This window comes from Notechis scutatus, chromosome 8 (assembly GCF_049901735.1).
Source record: "Notechis scutatus isolate UNSWTSFEM ecotype Mainland chromosome 8, rNotScu1.2, whole genome shotgun sequence".
NCBI lineage: Eukaryota > Metazoa > Chordata > Lepidosauria > Squamata > Elapidae > Notechis > Notechis scutatus.
In genome coordinates this window covers 2,645,611-2,670,309 of record NC_142016.1, presented here as the reverse complement: position 1 = coordinate 2,670,309, position 24,699 = coordinate 2,645,611, and the positions used below count along the sequence as shown (strand labels likewise).

Below are 24,699 nucleotides of genomic sequence, written 5' to 3'. Positions count from 1 at the left end.
AGTGAATATTGATGGATTGGAAGTGGTTCTCTTGATCTTGACTCACATGAACCATTGTTTGGTGGTAATTTTGGTTTTTAATATTTTGTACACCACTCAGGTTATTTTTGAGATGTGGATTGTTTAAATAGATAATAAAAAGGTGTGACAAGCCCAGGGAAGAAAGTGTCTAGCTCTGCTTTTGCACATATGAAGATCAATTGGAACGACTTCAGTTCTCTACCTAAGTCCATGATGGCGAAACTATGGCATATGTGCCGGAAGTGGCACGCAGAGCTATCTCTCCAGGCATGCCAGCCATCACCTATTGCTCTTCTGGGTTCCAATGCATGCTGGCCAGCTGGTCTTCACACCTGTAGGAGTGCCGAAAACTGGAAGAGCAGCTCCCTGGCCAGCTGGTCTTCATGCATGCCAGAAACTGGAAGGCCAGGTGGCCGGCATGCATGCATACGGTGGAAATTGGAAGCACACTGGGGAACTGCTCCTCCAGTTTCCGGCGCTCCTGCATGTGCACCAGGGATCTGCTCTTCCGGTTCCTGGTGCTTCCCTGCGCGCACACATGCCCTCCCATTTCGGCACTCAGTGCCACAAAGGTTCGCCAACACCGACCTAAGTTAACATTCGCATTAGGAAGTTTCAGTGGAGGGATTTGATTTAAAGACGTTGATCAAGATAAGTAACGGAAACAGATCCATGACATGACACTCTTACATGTGGACTGGAATAAATATATAGCTGTTCCAGTCCACATGTATGAATGCCATGTCATGGATCTGTGGCCCTTCCATTGCTTCTTTTCAGCCCCTTCTCTGGTCCTTCTGCATGTCCTCAGTGCATAACCAGATACCATTTGATTCGACACCCGAGTGAAGCCAGCCGGCCTTGCTTAATATGCCATGCTGTTAGGTGGCTTTTGGAGTTTCTCTGATTGGCAAGGCAGGTCAGATGACTTTTGTGGCTCAAAATGAAGCACCAAGGCTGATTCATGCCTTCTGCCTAGGCCTAATTTGCCTTCTTGGTCTAGAGATGCCTGCAGCCCATTCCTATAAGGCCCCTAGAGTCCTTTTCTGTAGCCTTTGTGAAATCATCTTCCTTCAGATATCACTTTCTTCCAGTCTCATGGTATTCTGGAAACATTTCAGTGTTGCAAGTCATTTTGCTGAAGGATGTGTGTACTCAGTGTGTCACAACCCTGGAAAGCTGGGAGGATAACAAATACAGAGCCTTGGGCTACAACTCTGAAAATGCAGACTCCTTCTGATCTGCCTTTAATAGCTGGGAATGGAAATTCCATATATTTTGATAATAGCTGAACCCAAAGCCAGAGCCAACATCTGAGTTCTCTTTATGATATTTGTGAAATGCTTGCTGTAATACAGACTTTTGTGAATAAAATTAAATGATGTATCAGCAGTTACTAGAATGGCTAAGCTTATGGCTGTTTAGCCATTGGACTGCACTCAGGATGATGTAGTTCTTGCAGGGATCCAGGAAGCCTTCGGAGGGAGCATAGCACCAATTTGCTATGGTGATACACCAGTTTCACAATGAGCAGAGTCAAGGGATGGCTTAGTATGTTGTTTTTTTAAGCACATTTGCACCGTGTGATTCATGCCAACTGCACAATGCACACACCACTGAAAAGTGGTGACCAATACTGGTAATGGATGAAAACACAGTCACCGTGTAGAAACCACTAGGGAAAGTGAAAACTTAAAGTAAGAATGAAAAGCTTAATAGGTACAGAAAGAAGCAGAAAAAAACACATCATGCTTAGTACTAAAGAGCTAAATGAACTTTACAATTACTAGCTGGTGAGACAGAGTAACACCTGGGAAGCTCCTGGGCTAGTTGGTCAGCCACACCATAGCTTCCATAAGTCGCACCTGATATCCTCCAGAGTAAGTCTGGCTAATGGTCTGGATCCTTTTCTTCCTAGCCTGTGACCAGCTTGCCCTGGGCGTTGTAGCCATTTTTGGGCCTTCTCAGGGCTCATGCACCAACGCGGTCCAGTCCATCTGCAATGCACTGGAGGTTCCTCACATACAGCTGCGATGGAAGCATCACCCTTTGGACAATAAGGACACCTTCTATGTCAATCTCTACCCGGATTATGCCTCTCTCAGCCATGCCATCTTGGATCTTGTACAGTACCTGAAGTGGAGGTCGGCCACTGTGGTGTACGATGACAGCACAGGTAAGTTGGACTGGGGATGTGTCCAGGGGTGGGATTCATATTTCTTAACAACAGGTTCTGTGGGCGTGGCCTAATTTGTGGGTATGGCTTGGTGGTCATGTGACTGGGTGGACATGGCTTGCTGACTGGCTGGGCTTGGTTTGTATGTAAATATTGTGAATATTTATGTAAATATTAAATTTTTTATTAAAAAAAGAGAGCACCTTTTACCCAAAATCAGACTAAGCAGGCAGGCAGATTGAGTTGCTCACAGTTACACAGATTTATTCAGAGATCTACCATTCTGTAATCTGCTACCTGAGTCTGCCACATAAAATTTGCTTGCAAGCAAACTTATAAAATTAACTCACAGCACACCATTATGTAAATATTGATTTTTTTTTAATTAAAAAAGAGCAACTTTTACTCAAAATCAGGCAAAGCAGGCAGGCAGGCAGATTGAGTTGCTCCCAGAATCACAGATTCACTCAGAGATCTACCTTTCTGCAATCCATTGCCTGAGTCTGCACTGAAAAATAGAAACTTCAGTCCTAAGGGAGGTTCAGCTCTTTTTAGATTAGCTAGAAAGCAAGAAATCCAACCATTTCCTGCTTTTTAGCTAATCTAAATCTCCCGGTACAGCAGAACAGCTGATGGTTGGTGGGGGAGGAGGAAAAATAGCAACTTACCAAACGCAGGCAAATTGGATGGTGCACATGCCAGGTAAGGAGTGAGTGGGCAGGGAGGGGAGGGGCCAGCCAGTGGCGCGATTTGCCAGTTCTCTGAACTGGGCAGAGTCATAACAACTGGTTCTATAGAACCAGTCTGACCAGGTAGAATCCCACCCCTGGATGTGTCCCTTGTCAAAAATGTCTCCATTGTCCCTATTCCCTAAGCCTCAGGGAAAATGTGGATGGTGGCTACCAAGGAGGGGAACAAGTGTTACAGTTGCCCACATTCAGGAGAATGGACTGAACCAACCCTGTCTCTTGCAGCTATTTCCCGGGCTCTTCCTATGCGAGATACAACAGTGATAGTCCTGTTTCCACTAGTGTGGGCTGCCTTTGTGCTTCAGCTCCTCTTTCATTGGGCAATCCTTAATTTTCTCTCCACATTGTAGGTTCTATCATGTGATGAAGTGACAGAGCAGAGCCTTTCCTATAGGAGCATGAAAACTATGATTCGTCCTGGCAGACCCCTCTTGGCTTCCTCCTCACTGAATATGGGGTGGAGAAAGTTTAGAATTGCTTCTTTTAAATTATGACTTTGTGGACATTTTAACAAATCATTTGTCCATTAAAAAATACTCTTTTGGTCTTTTTCGCTGCCAGAAGAAAGGGAGTGGGGGAAAAGCAGTGCATTCCTTAAACGCCTCAGATAATCGCCTTGGCAGCCCAAAGCTGTCGGCGCACAAGAATATTACTGGAGAGCATGATTGATGACTCTTGGCTATGGATGTGTCCCATTGGAGAATATACATCCAGGGGGTGGGGGGAAGACCAGGGTCAAGGGAGAAACGAATGATGTATTTTAGTGTCGGCTGCACCCAGCTAATGCCAACCTGGCCACTCCTAATAAATCATTTTTTTTCACTCTGAGAGATGCGGCTAGAGACTTATGATTTGAATGGGAGTGGATTTGTTGGAGCCCTGGTATCATTTAAAATATGCCATTCCTTGAGTAAAGATCTGTCTGCCAGCTGGCTTGGGGCTCCAGTGGAGAGCTTCACATTGGAATGGTTGACAGATAATAACAGATCTCTCTCCCTCCCCATCTTTTAGTTAGGGTTGTGTATTTATCTTTTTTTTATTATTTAGTCCCTATGGTGTATAGGTTTTGTAAAATTTTATCTTTTTAACATTGCAAATTGCTCAGAGTTGCTTTGGGGTAAAATGGGCAGTCAATGAATGTAATAAATAAATAATACAAATATATTAAAATAATATTAACATGCTACTAAATAATATTTCAAACTAACTTTGGAGTGGCGGCAAAATGAGTGCTACTAGCATATTAAAGAATAATGGTGGCCTCTTCTAGTCTGCTGGAACTTGTTCATTTCTTTTAGTGGCCATGTCTATTCTATGGAGACTCTCTATCACCCAGGTCATGGTTGTCCATGTTGCCATGATCTGAAGAAGCAAAACATTTTCAAGGAAAAATAAAGTCTAGTTGCCTTTTGGACCTCCTTGGTAACATTTCTCCTTGGCTTCAATATGAAAAGGCTTTGTCTTTCTCAGAGCAGTCTGACCAGTGGTGCTATTCTGCCAGCTCAGCCCAGTTCTGGTGCACTGGTAGCACCAAAGATCAGCCGAGACTGAACCGGTTCTCTCTGAGGAATTGCTGTTGGGCCCACCCGCCCGCCTGGACTCCCATGCTAACTTTCATTCCCTGCTTTTGAAGCGCAGTTGCTTTGCGCGGCACAGCAGATTGCTGCGCGTCAGCTGCTGAAGCGACAGGGAGAGTGCAGGACTGCAGGAGGTGAGTCAGAAATCCTCTGCGCATGTGCAAAGTGTGCGTTTGATGCATGCACTCAAAGTGTGTGCACGCGCACAAAGCACACCCACCAAGCCACACCCACCGAACTGGTGGTAAACTACTTTGAAACCCACCACTGAGTCTGATGGCCTCCCTCAGATGAATCTCTATTATGCTGCTTTGACTGCTAGGCTAGACTTTCTCCTTCAGATCTCAAACAGGGAAGGGTTCAGTTCTGCTGTATTTCCCCAGAGGAGAGAGAACAGGTGATTCCTCCATCAAGGAGATACTTGAGCCAACACAATGCACACATTTTCTGGAGGAGAAGATGTTGAAGGATTGCTTCGGCCATTTAATGACATTTGTTCTTCTCAGCTTTCATTTCCTTAGCTTAAACTTGCTGATGCTGCTGTCACTTGTAATTGCAAAACTTGCTCACCTATGTAGATTCAGCTTTGTCTGGGCCAGGTGTTTTTTCTGAATTGTTTTGGGATAACACAATAGCATAATTGCAATCACAGATTGTTCTTCTGTAAAATGGAATAAATTTCCCCTGATGAGCCTTTGTCTGAACTTTCAAATCCATTTGATATTGGGAGGATGGCTTTTTATTGTCCTGCATGATTCAGAGTGCTAGATTCACCAACCTGGATCAGTCGACATCACACCAGGAATTCTCCAGTGAAGGAATTCTGCCCTCTCATGACCCTGTACTGCCTTGTCCTCTCTGGATGTCCTTGCTTGGGAAGCAGTGGCATGGGCCAGAATGCCTGCCCAACTCATGCCTCCTGTTTTGTGTTGCTCCTTGTCTTCCCCAAGGCCTTATCCGGCTACAGGAGTTGATAATGGCGCCATCTAGGTACAACATCCGTTTGAAAATCCGCCAGTTGCCCCTGGACACAGAAGACTCCAGGCCTCTGCTAAAGGAAATGAAGCGGGGAAGAGAGTTCCGAATCATCTTTGACTGCACCCACACAATGGCTGTGCATATCCTCAAGCAGGTAGTGTGTGTGTTTCTCTCTCTGTGTATGTGTGTATATTACAGGGCCTTGCAGTTCTGATGGTGCTTTTCACATTTCTACTCAGTGATGAAGTTGTGACTGCAGTGCAATCTTTCAGTTGCTAGCCATACTGGCTTCAATTTGGAGCAGACAGAAAGTAGGATGAGGAACAAGGTCTGGGAGCAGCTGTAACATATATGTAGTTTCTGGTCCCAGTTTTTACATCTTGGAAATAGTTGTTGATAGTTCATTTTCCTTGCAGCTCCTCATGTAGCTGAATGTAGCTTGATTACAGATTAATAGAGTTGGAAGTGAGATACTAATGTCACTCTATAAAACCAAAAGTACACATGTAGACTGGGTGAAACCAAGCTTAATAGTAGTAACTGTGAGAGGGATCTTGGAGTCTTAGTGGACAACCAGCTAAATATGAGCCAGCAGTGTACAGCAGAGCCAGAAAAAGTCAATGCAATCCTAAATAGCATTAACAGAGGGATACAATCAAGATCACATGAGGTACCACTCTATAAAGCCTTAATAAAACCACACCTAGAATACTGCATCCAGTTTTGGCCACCATACTATAAAAAAAAAAATCAGGCCCTAGAAAGAGTGCAGAGAAGAGCAACCAGGATGATGACTGGAGGCTAAAACATATGAAGAACAGTTGCAGGAACTTGGCATGGCTAGTTTAGTGAAGAGAAGGACCAGGGGAGATATGATAGCAGTGTTCCAGTACTTGAGGGGCTATCACATAGAGGAGTGGGTCAACCTATTTTCCAAGCACCTGAATACCAGATAAGGAATAATGGATGGAAACTGATCAACCTAGAAATAAGGAGAAATTTCCTAACAGTGAGAGCAATCAACCAATGGAACAGAAGTTTCCAGAAGATGTGGGAGCTTCATCACTTGAGGTTTTTAAGAAGAGACTGGGCAGCCATCTATCTGAAATGGTATAGGGTCTCCTGTTTGAGCAGGGGATTGGACTAGATGACTTCCAAGGTATCTTCCAACTCTGTTATTCTATTCTTCTATTCCTTCTGGAAATGGGATGCCCAGAACCATTTGTGGACTTGGTCAACTTTTGACCTCCAATTCCAATCTTATGGCAATATTGGATGCACAATAAGGAACCCACATAATCAGTCCTAGGAATTTAGATTGCACCCTCTCTTGTGGGGCAGGGACATAGTTGTGTACCACATAGTAAATGTGCCCTTATCTTGCCCTTAAGCTTCACCTCAGCAGGAATGTACCGCTTCCCCCTGACATTAAAAAGAAAGAACAACCAAAGTTGCTTCTCTGAGCCACATGGTAGAAATAATCTATTCTAGGTGGGCCTCTTGCTCCCCAGATGCATGAAAAATATTGTACAAGGAAAGCTGAATGAGTGGATGGTAGCAAAAAAAGAATCAGAAAGTGTTTGATTAAAAAGTATGCATGGAGGATACATGGAGCATTAAGTGATTAAAGAACTTGATCTATTTTCATTGTTTTGCTCGCTCATTCAAGAGTATTTGTGAAAAAGGTCATGGTATAGTAGGTGATTGCAAATCAGACACAAGGCAGCAGTGTGATGGTGCTGCAAAAAAGGCAAATGTAATGTTAGATTTCATCAAGAGAAGCATCATTTTCAAATTAAAGGAAATCATTCCACTTTATTCTACTTTTGTGGGAATGTGTATCTAGGACTTAGGCTCCATGGTTAAAGAAGACTTTGCAGAAATTGAAAGAGAGGCAGAGAAGGAAAACAAGGATGATTAGCAGAGTAGAAACAATGCAGAGGAATTGAAGATGCTGGGACTGATTGGTCTTGGGGAAAAATGTCCAATTAGGGGAACGGGCCAAGTCTATGACAACTCGCTGCAGCCAACTCACCATAGTCAACTCATTACGGCCAATTTACCATGGCCAACTCTCCTCAGGACAGCTTGCTGTGGGACAAAAATTACACTAATCTCAAAGAAATAGTCAAATAGAATCATTAAAGAAAGGATGCCAAAGGAGGGGCAAAATAAAATGTGAATGATAAAAATTAAATATTTTAAAAATTATTTTAAATAATTGAATTGTTGATGTGTCCTACAACAAGTTGTCCTGTGACATGTTGGCTGCGGCGAGTGTCCCATTCAAGAATGGGCCTGTTACCTCTCGCTTTAGATGGACCAGTGTGGAATTCTTCATTTAAGGGACAGGTTGACAGATGCCCATTGAATTTGAGAGAATGTCTTAATAAGTGAGACCAATTCAACAACAGCATTGACTGCCCAGAGAGTGGGGGCTTTCCTTTCTTGGAGGTGTTGAAGTAGAAACTGATTTCTAGACACTAGACTGGGAGGCTTGAACTGGGATTCCTACCCTAAGCAGGGCTTGGTTGGACTTGGCAGCTCTTTGTAGCTCTTTCCCTACAAAATGAGTCTTTCCCACCCAATGCTGGTGGCCTTATTTCCAGCAACCCATTCTCAGCTGCATATTGATTTCTTTCACAATTTCTTTGACCCAGGAAATTTTTCAAACAAGACTGGAAATTGGGATATGGCAACTGGACTTATTTTCTTGTTGGTTTGAAAAGTTTGTCCAAGTGGCTTCTTCAGTCTGAACAAGTTTGTTAGGGGGAATCTGAGTAGGCAGAGAGTTGTTGGAATGTTAGGAACTCCTAAAATTCTAATGCTAAAAATTCTAATCCTAAAATTGGAAAATCCTTCCCTCAGTAGAGGTGGAAACTTTATACACAACCTGTCCCTCATGTATTTATGCTGCTCTCTCATCAGTCTCCAGGAAGATTAAGACCACTTAACAGGCTCACCAGGTAGGGCACACTTAATGACCCTTAAGGATTTTAGGAGTTGGTACATTCCAGCGAGTCCAATTGCCATAACTCAACTTCCAGACAACTCTGAGACTTAAAATCTTCATTGACATTTCTAACTAGAGTTTCCTCACTTCGATGAAGAAGGGATCCAGGTTTATTTCTTAATTAGCTGTATATACACGGCAAACCAGTATTCCAACCAGCCCATGTCATCGTGCTTCCCATAAACTTTGGTCTTTTGACCTAGTTTGGTTCTTATCCCTTTGTAGTTGTCAAGATGGCAGCCATCATGGTGCAATCAAACCTCTGGGAGATGTTTCATCCTGCAAGAAAGGTCCTCAGGCCTAACAAGCAGGGATTCTTGACCAGCTTTGGTCCTTCTAGCAAAGGGGATGATCTCAGCTTCCAGGTCCATCAGCAAAGTGGCCCTTTTTTTTAAAATCAAACATTGAGTGCCTTTTCCTTTGGGGCCAATTTCACAGGTGGCATTTTAACCTCCTTGTCTCTGCATTTTCTCAGGCCATGGCGATGGGGATGATGACGGAATACTACCACTTCATCTTCACCACACTGGTAATGTATCTTGATTCATTTATCAGTCTTGCATTCCACAAACTGAGTCTGATCACCCTTAGTCTCTGAAGAAGTCAGTCTAATCAGGGCCAGAAAGGGGAAGATGTTCCTGAGAGACAAAGAAATGAGGATCATGCACACAATATTTTTGTGAATGAGTATAGACCCATGATGCTGAACCTATGGCATGCATGGTGGAAATGGCATGCAGAGCCACCTCTCTGGGCATGCCAGCCATTGTGCGTTGCTCTTCTGAGTTCTGTTGTATGCATGCGTGCCGGCCAGCTGGTCTTTGTGTGCACATGCGCGCCAGAACACGTAAGACCAGGTGGCCGGCGCGCATGTGCATGCTGTAAACTGGAAGCTCAGCTTTGAGCTGCTCTTCCAGTTCTTGGCACTCCCATGTGTGCACATGTGCACTCCCATTTCAGCACTCAGTGCCGAAAAGGTTCACCAACACTAGTATAGGCATTCTGAAAACAAATGTGCTGTAATGGATTTTGGGCTCAGATTTAATCTGATCAATAGAGTAAACTCTAAAATATTGAATGTACTATCTATGGATAAGCCAACCCCAATTTTGGGGCTACATTTTTGAGCTTACAATTCTTAGCTTATGTGTGCATATATACTGTATAGGAAGAAAAAAAGAAATCTAGAATGCATTTTCCCATCATAACCCCAATATCCACTGGTGCAGTTTTTAGTCCTTGACTTATGAGTACAATTGGGTCCACAATTTCACTCACTAAGCAATGTGGTTCTTAAAGAAGTAATCACATAATCAGAGCTAATTTTATGATCAATTTTATTACAGTCTAAGCCATGGGTGTCAAACTCGCGGCGTCACGTTGCCCTCATGTGCCATATCCCGATGTCTTCTCCCTTCGCAGAGCTGGGATGGGTGTGGGCTGTGTGTGATGCATCCGGCCCATGGGCCACCAGTTAGACACCTCTGGTCTAAGCAAATGTAATGGAATGCATGGATGACTTTGGGGAATGAGGGAAGAGATGGAAACCAAGAAGAGCAGAGGGGGAATCCCTGTCATCCAACAGTCAGAGGAAGAAACTTAGAAGCACCTCTCCTAATAGATCAAGCTGTTGAAAGTGGAGGGGGGGAGTTTGTGCCTTCAGACTTGCTAGATTCGGTGGCAATGTAGCTGTCAGGCTGAAGAAAGCCGGAGCCAGGATAAAGTTCAAAAGCATTCATGATTTTATAGACAAGAATCTGATCTACTAACAGTCAAGTCCAATTGGCACTTGATAAGAGCCAAAGGGCTTCAAGAGAGGCTGGACTTGGGTCTCTTTTGGGGGCATAAAGATTCCAAACTGATCCTGGTCATCTCCTACATCAGTCTTACAATGAAATAAAATGAGTTCATCTAATTGTGTCACCTGTCGGGTTTACCTGAGAGGGCTGATAGCAAATCATATAGTCCTTAAACAAATCACATGGTTGCTAAGCCGAGCTTCCCCAATTGACTTTACTTGTTGGAAGCAGACAGGAGAGGTCATAAATCATGATCATGTGACCACAAGACACTGCAACTCTCACAAATGTAAGTCAGTTGCCGAGTGCCTGAACTGCAATTTTATGTGACTAGGGGACAGTGGGATACTCATAATTTCAAGGCTGTATGTGGCTTTTTCCAAGGCTGTTGTAATGAACTTCAGACCATTATTAAATGAATGTAAGTTGAGGGCTTCCTGAAGCTGGAGTTACTCCCTCTCTTTTGTGCTTTGCTGGCAAGGAGCTTGTTTGGGGAACAGGAAGGAAAAAAGCTTGGGAAGAGAGGCAGAGTTGATCTGTCACAGAGGCCATGGGATGGCCCGTTGGTTGAAGAAATGCCTATCTTCAATGGGACGAAAACCGTTAGGGGCAGGGGACAGCATCCCTTGAGATTGAATTGAAAGTTTACTTAGAATCACTTAGCCCCTGTAACCCAGCATGTCACTGGGCTGGATGTCACTCTGACATACAAAACTTGTCCATGGAAACAACACATTTAATTTTTAAAATTGCATGCCTATAATTCTTCCTGTACCCTCTACAAAAGTAGAGTGATACATTAGGTGACCACTTTATCTTTAGCAACCGCAAACTCTCTGTAGGGTAGGCTGGGACTGGTTTCTTGAAGTGGTAAATGTAGATTAGGAAGATGGCGTGGCTTGATGGCAGCTGAAAATAATGGGAATAAAAGACCAGATAAACCACCGCAGCAAGCGTTGTTTTCCTGAAAATGTCGGCTGAATTGTAGACAAGATGTAGGTCCTGCTCAAAGGCACCCATGCTGTGAAATCCCACAGGATTGCTGCAGTGCTCTCTGCCCATGTGGCTGCCCTTGGAGCGCATTCAGAAGCTTCAGCTGGTGCAAAACACAGCAGCAAGTTGTAGTGCTGATCATCCAGCACATGTGCCACCACTGCTCTGAAAGCTGCATTGGCTTCCTGTGTGTAGCCAGGTGCAATTTAAGGTGCTGAAACTCACCTATAAAACCCTTTATGGCTTGAGCCAGGTGACTTATGGGACTTTTCTCTCTCCCACTAGTATCTACCTGGCCCATTAGCTCAAACAGGAGAAGCAAGATCTGGGTCTCGTCCCAGAAGAAAGTGAAGTGAACCACTGGCTATAGGATTGGTGTTGCCAAAAAATCTTTAGATTCCTTGACCATGGTCTATACTATCTCCAGGATGGACTTGGCATGGCTAATCTACTGAAGAGAAAGACCAGAGGACACATAATAGCAGTGTTCCAATAGTTGAGGGGCTGCCCCAGAGAGGAGGAGTGGGTCAAGCTATTTTCCAAATCACCTGAAGGTCAGACAAGGAATAATGGATGGAAACTGAAGAAGGAGAGATTCGATCTAGAAATAAGGAGAAATTTTCTGACAGTGAGAACAATCAACCAACAGAACAGCTTTTGCCTTCAGAGGTTGTGGGAGCACCATCACTTGAGACTTTCAAGAAGAGATTGGACTGCCATTTGTCAGAAATGGTGTAGGGTCTCCTGCTGGGGCAGGGGAGTTGAATGACCTCCAAGGTCCCTTCCAACTCTGTAAATCTGTAATCCAGACAACTATTACCTTTGGCATATGCTCTCTCCAGGTCAATCCTATTGCTGACCTTTTAGCCAAGCCAAAGCTACCTTTTCCACCTGAAAAGCTGACTTATCCAGACAGCGGGAAGAAAAGCCCAGAATGCATCCAGCAGGGATCAGGCTTGTGCATCCAGGCAAAGCCAGAAGCCTGCTGGGCCTTTCACCTGTTCTGACCCAGCATTTGCACAAGCAAGAAACAAGACTCCCCTCAAAGAAAACCCCTTCTTTGTTTACACATGGGGAATTAACTGCATTCACCAACAGAAAGTCCAGGCAAGAGTCTTGCAAGAAGTTAACTGAAACAATAGTCCTTATCAGCTCATTATGATAAATGCAAGGATGCTCCCAACTGGGAGATCCCAAGGATGTGAGCTCCCAACTGGCAAATTAAGTCACTTCAAACGGAGAAGTAGACAAACCTCAGTTCTGGCAAGGCAGCCTTTGTCGCATGAAACACACAAGGAGCAAACTTTCCAGAAGTACGAACAGTTGTCTGCGACAACCAAGCCACTCCCCTTTCCTCCTATTTATTCCCCAGCCAGGGAGGGGCCATTCAGCGTCCACGTTTATTTTGCTTCCCGAGCTGGCTCATTGTCCTCTGTTGTTCACCTGTCCTATCTGCGCATACATGCATCTAGAACAGGCCCCAGCTGTTCCTCCTCCTCTCTCCTCTCTGACTCCAAAGGCAGCTGCCTTTCTGGCTGGGAAATGCCGGACGGCCCTGGCTCTATCTCTGTCCGACACTGAGCATCTGTCAGAGCCTTGCCCAGGCTCCAGAACTGTCCTAGGTTCTTCCCCAACCTCGTCCTCATCCGAGTCTGCCACTAGCTCCACTGGTAGCTGGCAGGCCACAACATCACCAGATTTTGCAGAGAGCCACACAAAGCAGCGGAAAGGGAGGAAGGCAGGCAGGGTGAGTTTATATCTGAACTCTTAATTGTACTGAAAATACTGGGGATTAACCAACCTAATGAAGCATTTAACTTCTTATTGATTCTTTTTAAATAAAATTTGATGTGCTTAATTATGGTTTAAGAATGAAAGTTTCTCCCAGATTGTTGTGTGCATATATAATTATTTGTTTCTGTAGCGTTTGGGGCATAACATTGCAGCATCCCAAGTCAAAGCCAAAGTAAAATTTGGATTGTACCTGATGCATCTTACTTAGGGCAGCCTTCAGAATTATTTTAATATTTCACAATCATGCAACTCTGCATGGACTAGAAAAACATTACAAATCCACGATACAAATAATAAATGAAAATAGAATACTTGAATGAAAACCAACAATCCACAACCTCCCTGAAGCAATATTATCTAGCTATGTACCATATCAGCAATATTAGAAGCAAGATGAAGTTAAATGGGAGAAAATCTCTTTAAACATTCTTTCACCACACACACTTAAGAGGGATATCAAGATCTCTCTCCTGTCTTTTGCTTTTTCTGAGCTTTATAAAAAGTCTACCAGTTAAAAGGAAGGTCCTTATATGGAGTATCTTTTCCATTAGTCTTTCATCCCAAGGTCACCATATTGCTTGAGGATTTCAATTTAACAATTTCAATTGTATTTTTTGTGGTGTAACATAGTCCGGATTCCTAAGGGAGAGAGGCTGCTTTCCAGGGGACAAAGAGGCAGCAGAGCTTGGAATGACTCGTAGCCAGGAAGAGGGTGAAAGCAACCCCACCTTGGCAGTTCACATAATATATCTATAGGTATTATGTTGTTAATTGAGTTTTGTCCCATTTTACAACTTTTCTTGCCACAGTTGTTAAATTAGTAACACAGTTGTTAAGTGTTGTGGTCTACCACCAGCAGAATCGGACAGTGGGGAAGATCATGGGCAAGTCCGGAGTCTGGGAAGGACTCGGACAAGGGTCCTGTGTCCAATGCAGAGATGGGGCCAGGATCATCTGGGAGTTATGTGCTGACTCCAGAGCCTCCAGAATCTGACAGCAGTAAGGCAGAAGAACAAAGGGAGCCTGTTCCCAGTGCATGAGTGTGCAGAGCTGCCAGAGAAGCTAAAACAAAAGGGGTGATTTGGGAGTAAGGCTTGGCGGTGATTGCTCCTCCCATATGATATAAAGGAAGTGCAAAGGGACAGGAACCTGTGCAGGAAGCAATGTCGTTCACTCTGTTCAGATTAAACCTTGAAGCTCTGCAGGGACCTTGTACTTCGGTTGGTCTTTTATAGTTCATTTGGCACTCTAGTTGTTGGCAGCAATTCAAAGGAGATAAAGGTGGGTGCTTATCTCGAGGAACTGTTTGAGACTCATTATGAGCTGGGGAATGAACATAATTCCCAGCATTGAAATAAAATGAGTTGTTTGGACTAAGCATGTACTTAATTACGGTCTCAGGAAGCCTTGGTTAGAACATTAAGTGATTCTGGCTTCCCCACTGACTTTGCTTGTCCCTGACCCTGGGACACTGCAACCGTCATAAATATGAACCAGTTGTCAAGCATCCAAATTAAATCACGTGACCACAGGGAAGCTGCGAGGGTCATAAGTGTGAAAAACAATCATAAGTCATTTTTTTCAATGCTGTTGTAACTTTAAACGGTCACTAAACAAACTGTTGTATGTCAAGGACTACCTGTAGTTGCTTGAGTCTGACAAGAGTCTGGCTACAGGTGAAGAACAATAAGGGAAACCCCTCAGAAGTAATCCCACGTGTCATTCTTAGGGCCTGACCATTTTAGAGCAGGTTGCTGAGGTTGTAATGCCAAGCTGATCTTTCTTTATTCATGTCAGATAAACAGATAATCAGAGTTGGAAGGGACCTTGTAGATCATCTAGTCCAACCTCCTGCCCAAGCAGGAGACCCTACACCATTTCTGACAGATGGGAGTCCAATCTCTTCTTGAAAGTCTCCAGTGATGAAGCTCCCACAACTTCTGAGGGCAACTTCTGTTCCATTGGTTGATTGTTCTCACTGTCAGAAAGTTTCTCCTTATTTCCAGGTTGAATCTCTCCTTGTCCAGTTTTCCATCCATTCTTCCTTGTCTAAGCACCTTCAAATTATAGACATATAATGTTCAACACTGAGCCAGTAAAATAATGCCCAGAGGATGAAAAAAGGCAGTCCTGTTTGAGGAGGTGGTTGTTTTTGGACCCACAAAATTTGAGAACCTCTTTCTGATGGAAGTAATCCATGCGTTTTAATTTATGTTGACATTGTGCCGCTTTTTAAAAGATACCCAGCCCCGCTCTGCTTCATTGATCTACCCACTAGATATTTCTCATTTCAAATGGCCAGCTTGGCAAATGAATGGGGCAGCAGCTGTTGCCTGACCTGGGGGACCCCTCTGCCACCCTTGGCCTGGCAGTGTTGCAGAGGAAATCCAACCCTTTGGGAGGATAGGAACAGGTTGTCTTCAGAGCTGCGAAACTCGAAGCTGGGACCAAAGAGAGTAGCAGCTTTTGGTGGGCTGAGAAAGAAAAAGGCAGGATAAATGGGGCCATAAAATGCAACATGAACTTTTGGTACATGCCTTTTAATCAACCAATGTATTTAATAGGGTTAAGGTTTTAAATCATGGCACATAAAGTGAGAAAAGTGATGGGAATATTATTACACATAAATAAAGAATGTAATCAAAAGATTTTTAAATGATAACAAAGGCGAGATGCTCATAATGAGTGTGACAGTGAATCTTAACACACCCACACACCCACACCCACACACACATACCCAAATCCCCTTGTGGCTCTCACATGATAAGGGGAGCTTTCCCCCTCTGAAAACAGTAGCTTGTAATTATTAATTACTTTAATTACTAATGGTAATCAAGGTTTTGATTTTATATTTGTTTATCATATTTATATTGCCGCTTATCTCACAGACCATGTTTTTGGGTGGTTTACAATAAAAAACCCTATAAAATGGCAATATAAAAAACCAATTAAAACAATAATATATGATTAAAAGGCATGGGGAGAGCATCAGATCGTATGGAAAATGGAGCCATCTCATTAACTCATCAGTCCCTTGAGACCCCAGTACCTGATGACACAACCAGCTCTTGAGAGGTTTACAGAAAATTAAAAACACCTATGGAACTTGGAGCATGTAGCATATGAGTTTATACAGCACAGTTATTTACAAATAACACAATAACCAGCTCCTGTTGTTTCACAGCTGGCTTGGGATGCCTGTTGTGCAAAAGGCTCAGTGAGCAGATGCAAAATCCCCTCTGACAGCTTCTGCCAGATCCACAGTCAGTTTGCAGGACAGTGACCCAGTGGATTTATATTTCATCTGGTAATTTGCAACTTTATTTCTTGATTCTTTGAATTGTCAGGAAGTAGGAGACTGGTTTCTATTCCCCTGGTTCTTTGCTTGAGTGACTCAGTCTGGTTATTCAAGTACTTATGAATTTCAGATCTTTCTTTGCCCATATTCCCCCCTCATCAGTTGCCCACTTCTTGTTGTATTCACACAACTTATTAACCAGGCCACTTAACTGAAGACGAACACACTTGGAAGAATTTCTTCTTTCTTCCCTTTGGGCCCAGTTGTTTTTTCTCTTTATCAGGCAGAGTAACTGCCATTTAGAACTTAGAATAACAGGGTTGGAAGGGATCCTGGAGGTCTTTTAGTCCAACCACCTGCTAGAGCAGAAGACCTGTACCATTCCAGATAAAATGCAGTCAATCCCTCCTTGAAAATCTCCATTGAGGGAGCATCTACAATTTATGGAGGTAATCCATTCCACTGATTCTTTCTTCTTAGCTTAGTTGTTTCTATTAAAAAAATATCTATTATCCTTCAACATTCTTAACTAAACCATTAATTATATCTAGCTTTCATATTTCTTCTCTAACCATTGATAAAATAATTCCTATACCTTGTAATATTCAGTGTGCTCTCTTTCTTTAATTACAAGTGTTAATTAAATACAACTTTAATTACAATTCATTTCTGCACATTCTGGTATTTTCCTAATCACATTTTCTTCAGTAGGAGTCTGTTCCCTTTTCCAATTTTGAGCAAATACAATTCTCGCTGCAGTTATTACATGAAGGTATACATTTTCTTTACTGTAAGTTTCAGGAAAGATCCCCAACAGGAATATTTCAAGTTTTAAATCAATACGCTGTTGTATCAACTTTTTCAGCCATGAACATATTTTTGTCCAATATTTTTTAGCTTCATCACACGTCCACCACATATGGTAATATGTGCCAGATGTTTGGTGACATTTCCAACATTTCACTGATTTATCTTTAAACATCTTTGCCAGTCTTGCTGGTGCAAAATGCCATCTATAAAACATTTTGTATAGGTTCTCTTTGTATGCAGTTGACATTGTTACCTTGTAATTTCTATCCCATAGTTTCGGCCAGTCATTAAGTGCTATTGTATAACCAAAATTCTTTGCCCATTGTCTCCTTCACTTGTTCCTCTTCTAGTTTAATGCCCAATAAATAACTATACATTTTTTTTTATTAGCCTTCCTTCTGTTCCTGTTAGTATCTTATCCAATTCTGTCAATTCTTTATATAAGCCATATGTTTTAACATTTTTCATATCTCAAATGTATTTGCAAGTATGAATACCAGATCATATCTATCCCTTGTTCACCCAGTTTTTGTTTGGTTTTGGATGTTGGTCTTTTGCTGGAAGTATAGATGAAAACACTATTTGTACTCCTCATTCTTTTAACTTTCTTCCCTAGCTGTTCACAATCTCTTGTTATTTAGCTGAAGAGCTAAATAACATCATAATCCATTATACCCATCAGGATGGGCCGAGACCCTTAAAATTGTTGTAGCATCCCCATGGTCACACAATCAAAATTTAGACACTTGGGGAGTAACTCATATTTATGACAGTTGCAGTGTCTCAGGGTCATCTGACTACCTTTTGCAACCCTTTGACAAGCAAAGTAAATGGGTAAGCAAAGTAAATTCACTTAATAGCCATTTTACTAACAGAACAACTGGAGTGATTCACTTAACAACAATGGCAAGAAAACTCATAAAATGGGTCAAAATTCACTTAACTGTCTCACTTAGTAAAAGAAATGTTGGGCTGAACTGTGGTTGTAAGTTGAGGACTGTATACCAGTTTAGTTATATATATTTTTCATATGTGATGCTGCGTTTCAATTTTTATAATAGAATAGAGCTGGAAGGGACCTTGGAGGTCTTCTAGTCCAGCCCCCTGCTCAAGCAGGAGACCCCATACCATTCCAGACAAGTGACCGTCCAGTTTCTTCTTAAAAACCTCCAGTGATGGAGCGCCCACGATTTCTGGAGGGAAGCTGTTCCACTGGTTAATTGTCCTCACAATTAAGTTTCTCGTTCATTATTAATTACTTAAATGGCATAGATATTGGTATCTGAATGTAACATTCTTTTTAATGTTCATATTTTATTGCGTTGTTTTTAATCTAGGCTATCAGGGTTGACATAGATGTAATGTTGCTAGTCCACGTATGATACACCACACGCTAAACAAATAAACAAGGCACATATGGGGAGGATGATTTCCAAGGCTAGAAGTTCACCACTTGTGTCTCAGGCACCCAACAGAAGAATCTCTTTCCCACATACTTTGGCATTGCACACAGTTTTCGACTCCTGCAAGTGCTAATAGCAACAAGGCTTAATATCGGAGCTTCCCATTCATTGATTTTTTTTTCTTTCGAACATTTTATCTTTTCTCCTTATGCTCAATTAATCATCATAATTAACTGATTCTTGGCTGAGATATGCTTCCCAATTGGAATCAATACTGATTCCTGGCCCTAAATTTTAATATTGTTGGCTCAGGCAAAGCATCTGCGAATTCCCAAAAAAGCTGAATTTCAGAAACGTGGGTGACATTTCTCAGCAACCTTTCTTTTTCTCTTACTTTGCAACGGTTTTCACATTCAGTCATGCCAAAAGAAGAGCAGGCAGAATGTTTTCTTTTTCTTTTCTTTTTTAAATTTATTTTTTAATTTTAATTTTGAAATACAACACATTACATCCAACTTAGCCTTGTTATACCTATACACATTTTACTTCATCATTTATAATCTCCTTATTTAATATATTAATTACTAATTAATTTAATCATAACCACTAATATTTCAACCTTGTCTTCTGCTATAGAACCATTGATAAAATTTATTCCATGTTTTATAATATTTAAACTCTCCTTTGTCTTTTATTTCTAAAGTTAAACGTTTTTTCCCCCAACAGGATCTGTATGCACTCGATCTTGAGCAATATCGCTACTCTGGAGTAAATCTGACTGGCTTCCGCATCTTGAACGTGGATAATCCCCATGTGTCTGCCATCATTGATAAGTGGTCCATGGAGAGGTTGCAGACAGCCCCCAAGCCTGAACCTGGATTGATGGCAGGGGTCATGATGGTATGACAGTCACTTTGAACTCCTGGTTCTTTTCCTGCTGGTGTGTAATCAGAAAAGGTTTGCAGCTCCTTTGGCTTGTGCCAAGCTACGCCAAAAGTTTTTAGCACCCTCTGCTTTTGTCAGAAAAGGAGTCTGACAACTTGCATCTTCAGGCTGAATGATGCATGACATCTGAATGGGTCAAATAACTTCATGCCCCCTTCTTCCTGAGGGCAAGAGTCCGAGGAGAAGGAACTCTGAAGCAGTGGTCGCCAACTGGTGGGCCGGGGACCACTGGTGGTTCGTGAGAAAATTTTGGTGGCCCACAGAGAAATGTCCCCCCTACAAAGCATCCCCCCCAAAGCAATTAATGCAGGCTCCATGGGAACATAAGGCTGTGCCGCCCACATGGCCCACCCACCCACTGGCCCCCACCCTTCGGCCAAGCACAAACCTTACCTTGAGCAGAGCTGGAACTGGAAGGTAAGACCAATGGCCTGGGAGGGAAATCCACCCTGGGGTGACTTGCTGACATTGGTAGGAAAGTCGTTTCCATATTCCAGAGCTGGAGTAGTCACAGGACTGGCCCTTTGGTCATCCCAGAGCAGCTGCTCCTCCACCTGGGTGCATCAGCCTGCCATGGACTGGAGGAGCTGCTCTGGGATGACCAAAGGGCCAGTCCCGTGACTACTGCAGCTCTGGAGTATGGGACTGAATTTCCCACCAATGTCAGCAAGACACTGTCAGTCAAAATTCATCTTAGTGGTCCACGGGATTTAAAATTATGAGTTTGGTGGTCCCTAAGGTCCAAAAGGTTGGCGGCCCCTGCTCTGAAGCAAAGAGGCTGCAGCAGAAGGGAGTTTTTCTCCTAATGTCATCCTGGAAGCCTGGACGCATGGCAAGTCAGCCAGTGCCAGGCTTTTAGGGTGAAGGCAGTGGCTCCTCACACAGGCCTAGCTGTAGAATCAAGAGAACATTTGAGGGTGGAGGGGATTGTTTTTAGAGTGGCTGCATGTGATCAAAACAATTACTGCCCCCCTTCATTTTAGACAGATGCTGCCCTGTTGTATGATGCCGTCCACATAGTCTCCGTGTGTTACCAACGGGCCCCTCAGATGACGGTCAACTCTCTTCAGTGCCATCGACACAAAGCCTGGCGATTTGGTGGGCGCTTTATGAATTTTATCAAAGAGGTAAGAAGAGCCCTAAACTCTCATAGATATTGCTCAGGAGGCAGTCACAGGGAGGGGGACTGGGGCTTGGCCGTTAGAGACCCAGGCATGGACGGACTTATAGGCTGTAACCCTTCATGTTGTCAGGACAGTTTTTAGATGAAAGGAATTTTTGGTGGAGCTACTCCTTGGCCTGGTTTGGCTAGCCAGCTAGCTATTTATCCTGACATTTTTCAAGCAAGCAAGACTGAATCATCTCAATTGTAGACGAAGCCCACTAATTCACTTGTCACCCCTCCGCCAGATGCATAATTTCAAAGAGTTCCTGCCGGCTCAAGTAGAAGTAATTGCCACGAGAGCAGTAGATACACTCAAGCACTGTTCAGATTGTTGAGGAGGTCATGCAATGACCTCACAATTGTGTGCATGAAAAATTGAAGTGCTTCCTGCAGGCGCGCACACAAAGACAGAAACAGGGAGTGAGTCTGTTCAAACCTTTGTCCTTGGATTAAGACCCAGTTTCTTTTGAACGGGCTGGCCTACCAGATTCCTTTCCTGGAAATTCTTTTTCTCTAAATGCTATGCTTGGCTCATGTCCCTTTCGTTGGAACACTAGATGATATTGCTGCCAAATCTCTGTAACCCAGGGCTTTCTCCAGGCATCCTTGTGGTTTCTCGGGGTTGATGGATCATCGCTCAATGGTGATAAAATGCATATACGATCAGGCTTTAAGTGGTTGCTGGTTGCAATGGCAATCAAAATGAAGTGATTCTGGTATGTAAAACAATGTGAAGAGAGAGACTACCCTTGAGTCATTGGCCAGCCAGTGGAGTTAAACGGCTCTGATTGAGAAGGAAATATTTTTGCCCACAAGTTGTGGCACTTCTGCCTCGGGGTGGAGAGTTGTCCAGCCACTTGAAAAGCTTTGAAAATGATTCATCCATATCATGGAGAAAGATGGCTGTGCAATTACTTGTAATGGGGGTTGTACCTATTATTTTCAGGGTCGGAAGAAGGAGGCTACTCAAAACCGCTTGTCAAGGAGCAGGAGGTGTGGGACATAGCTATCGACTTCCTTGCTTTCTGGTTATGAGTGAAGCCTTCAGAATGACCTGCTGCAGGACAGTTCTGACAACTAGTCATGGATGGAGCCAAATAATAGGAGGCAGATGATAATTAGAGTCTTCTCTGTTGCCTCCACTATAGAATTGAGAGAGACGTTAGCAGAGTTCAGGTTGATCGATGTGCAGCTCACAATCTACCCAGCAATGAGCAAGGACTGAACTTGGTCTAAAAGCCAGAAAGTAAATTCAGAGGCCTGAATACTTTTCTCGCTTTCTTCCCGATTCCCAGGCTATCTAGATAACAAGGACTACTTTGGATACTCTTAAAACTGTCGTATTTCCTCTGGGTTCAGTCTTATCCCAGGATCTCCTGCTTCCTCATGTTTTAGCTAGTTGCAAATTTGCAAAAGCTGCTGCTGGAAGCAACACCATATAACAACCACTGCAGCAGCAGCCCTCTTGGGAGCAGCTCTGCACAGAAGGCCTTTTTGAAGCTGGCCATCCCCTCCATGGCACAACAGATGCCTTTGACAAGAAGGAACAGTTGAGTTGAACTAAAGGAGGCAGGTCAGGCCCTGTAAATCAGAGCTGGCACCAGGCAAGGCTTGCAAGTTAATCTGCTTTGCACGCTTTAGACACACACCACCGAGATCTAAACCCAGCTCTGGTCAACTTATTTTAATTTATCTATCAGATAAAATGGAAGGGAAAGGAGGATGAGCAGAAAACCAAAACCTTGTTCTATCTCTGTTCAAAAAACATGTTTGTTCTGAGAGGAGAGGAGAAGGTCATAATAAGTACCCCTTGTAGGAAGACAGTCTATCGCAGCCAAAAATCAGGAGGAGTCAGGTGGTACCTTTTCAAATAACAGATTTGATTAAAAGGACTTGGTTGCTGTTCAGTCACTAAGTCATGTGAAACTGTCCATGACCTCATGGACCACAGCATGCCAGCCCCCCCCATCCCCTGCCTGTCCTCCACTGTCTCCCAGACTTTGCCCAAATTCATGCCCAATATTTATTTATTCATGCCAGAAGCACCACAATTAAAAAAGGCATAGTGTATGACATTGAATATAAAATGTAAAGTACAAGATTAAAATACGTACCAATTCAACAGATCTTGCCCCAAAACTAGCAACATTAATTATGTTCTGCCATGCCCACTGACACCATCTAAACCCCTCACCTCTGCTGCTCCCTTCTCCTTTCGCCTTCCGTCTTTTCCAACATCAGGGCCTTTTCCAAGGAGTCCTCTCTTCTCTTTTGCTGGCCAAAGTATTGTGGCCAAAGAAGAGTCAGGTTTGATTTCCTTCAGGATTGACGGATTGGATCTCCTTGCAGACCAAGGGACCCTCTAGAATCTTTTCCATCATCCCAAATTTTCAAATAACAGATTTGAATGAAAGACATACACTTCCGTAAGCTGTAGCTGCCTGTCACAAATGCTTATTGTGCCTTTGCAAAAAATGTGTTCTTTGAAAAGGTCCTCCTGACTTAAAGTTCTGCATCCAAGGAGTGCCCACGTGAAAGGAAGAATGCAGATTTTTCTCTCGTGTCAGAGCACCAACTAATGCTCTTGGAGATCACGGGTGACAGAGTTCAGTCACCAGGTAAAAATCAATGTTCTCCTGGGGATCAGAGCAGAGGGGCAAACCCTTCTGAAGGTTTAGAGGGATTTTTTTAATGCCTTAATAACCCAGTGCTTCACCTCAATCACCCAAGGTGGGCTCCCTTATCTTAGGCCGTCATTCCAGTTTCTGGAATAAGGGTCATTCCTAACTCTTCCACTACATCTTCATATTGTATAAAACCTGTCATGAGAGCTGGACAAGTTATCTGAGTTGCAGGTAAAACTGCTATGTGTGGCCTCCCTTTTGGTCCCTTGCCAACTTCCTCAGTTAGCTCCTATTTGCAGCTTCCAGCTCTCAGGTAATACCTGGCTCTGGGTGCCCACTACCCCAGCTGGAATCCTCTACCCAACCCAGGCCAGGCCAGCCTTCCAGCCAAAAAGAGCAGAACTCTGTAATTGTCGGAGAAAGATGGACAGCTTGGAAGAGGCAACACAGCAGCCTCCTTCTCCTCAACTCAGCCTCTTGAAAATAATGAGGGATGACCAAATGGGGTTTTGTCACTTAGCTGCTTTCCCTGTACTTGCCTTTCACGGTCATCTGCCCTCTGTTCAATAAGGATGGTAAGGAGTTCTATGGGATGAAGCAGCCACCCCATCTCAGGGCCTGGCCTCCCTCCCTCCTTCATGCTGCTAATTATTCCTGGGATATCAGAGAGTGCATGTATCCCACAGGCCTGGGGATAGTTGAGCCTTGGCCTAAATTATGATTTAAATATGATAGCAGGACCTTTCATTAAATGCCATCTTAGTTACTCAAGTTTGGAAATTTTCTGATTAGTTCGATCATGAGAGGAGAGCAGCTTTCCAATGTGGAATACTGAGAACAGTAAAATGCCTCCTTTAGGCACATGATGTGGGGAAAAATGCAAATGTTGATATGTATATCCTTTTCACAGAGCAATATTGCAAATACAGTGAAGTTGGTCTTCTTCTGATCTGAGGCTCAGGGAAACTGCCAGGCTCCCCTGGCAGCCCACCTTGCTTTCTGCCAACCTGATGGCTACTAATCATGATCTAGGTGACCATGGGAGGGCAGCAAAGTGGGCTTTTTTCTGACTGTCTTTTTACCTGGCTCCCAGGGGCTCCATATTTTCAGCCCAAACATGGTAAACCAGACCAGAAGAATGGCTTGAAGGGTTGGAAGGAGGGAATAAGTAGCAGCGAGGGAAGATCTGCAGCTCTTGCTGTCTCTCCATCCTCCTCAGTCAAGTCAACCCCACAACAGAATCCTTAAGGCCCCAAAGGGTTTCCCCACTAATTTCTGCGGGCCTTGGAGGTGAGGAGAGAGTGAGTCACCATGTCATATCCATGCTGTAAAAAATGGAAGACCACCACAAGAA

At 43.4% G+C, this 24,699-nt stretch overlaps 1 protein-coding gene across 1 annotated transcript in view; it reads left to right on the top strand.

The window, feature by feature from the left end:
- The window catches only part of GRIK3 (glutamate ionotropic receptor kainate type subunit 3), a 245,188-nt gene that overhangs the window by 157,993 nt on the left and 62,496 nt on the right, over positions 1–24,699 (top strand). The window contains exons 3-7 of the mRNA XM_087970273.1: positions 1,940–2,197; positions 5,474–5,655; positions 8,990–9,043; positions 19,338–19,511; positions 20,540–20,683. Of these exons, the coding sequence (XP_087826399.1) occupies positions 1,940–2,197; positions 5,474–5,655; positions 8,990–9,043; positions 19,338–19,511; positions 20,540–20,683 (812 nt within the window). The remainder of the gene's footprint in view (positions 1–1,939; positions 2,198–5,473; positions 5,656–8,989; positions 9,044–19,337; positions 19,512–20,539; positions 20,684–24,699) is intronic.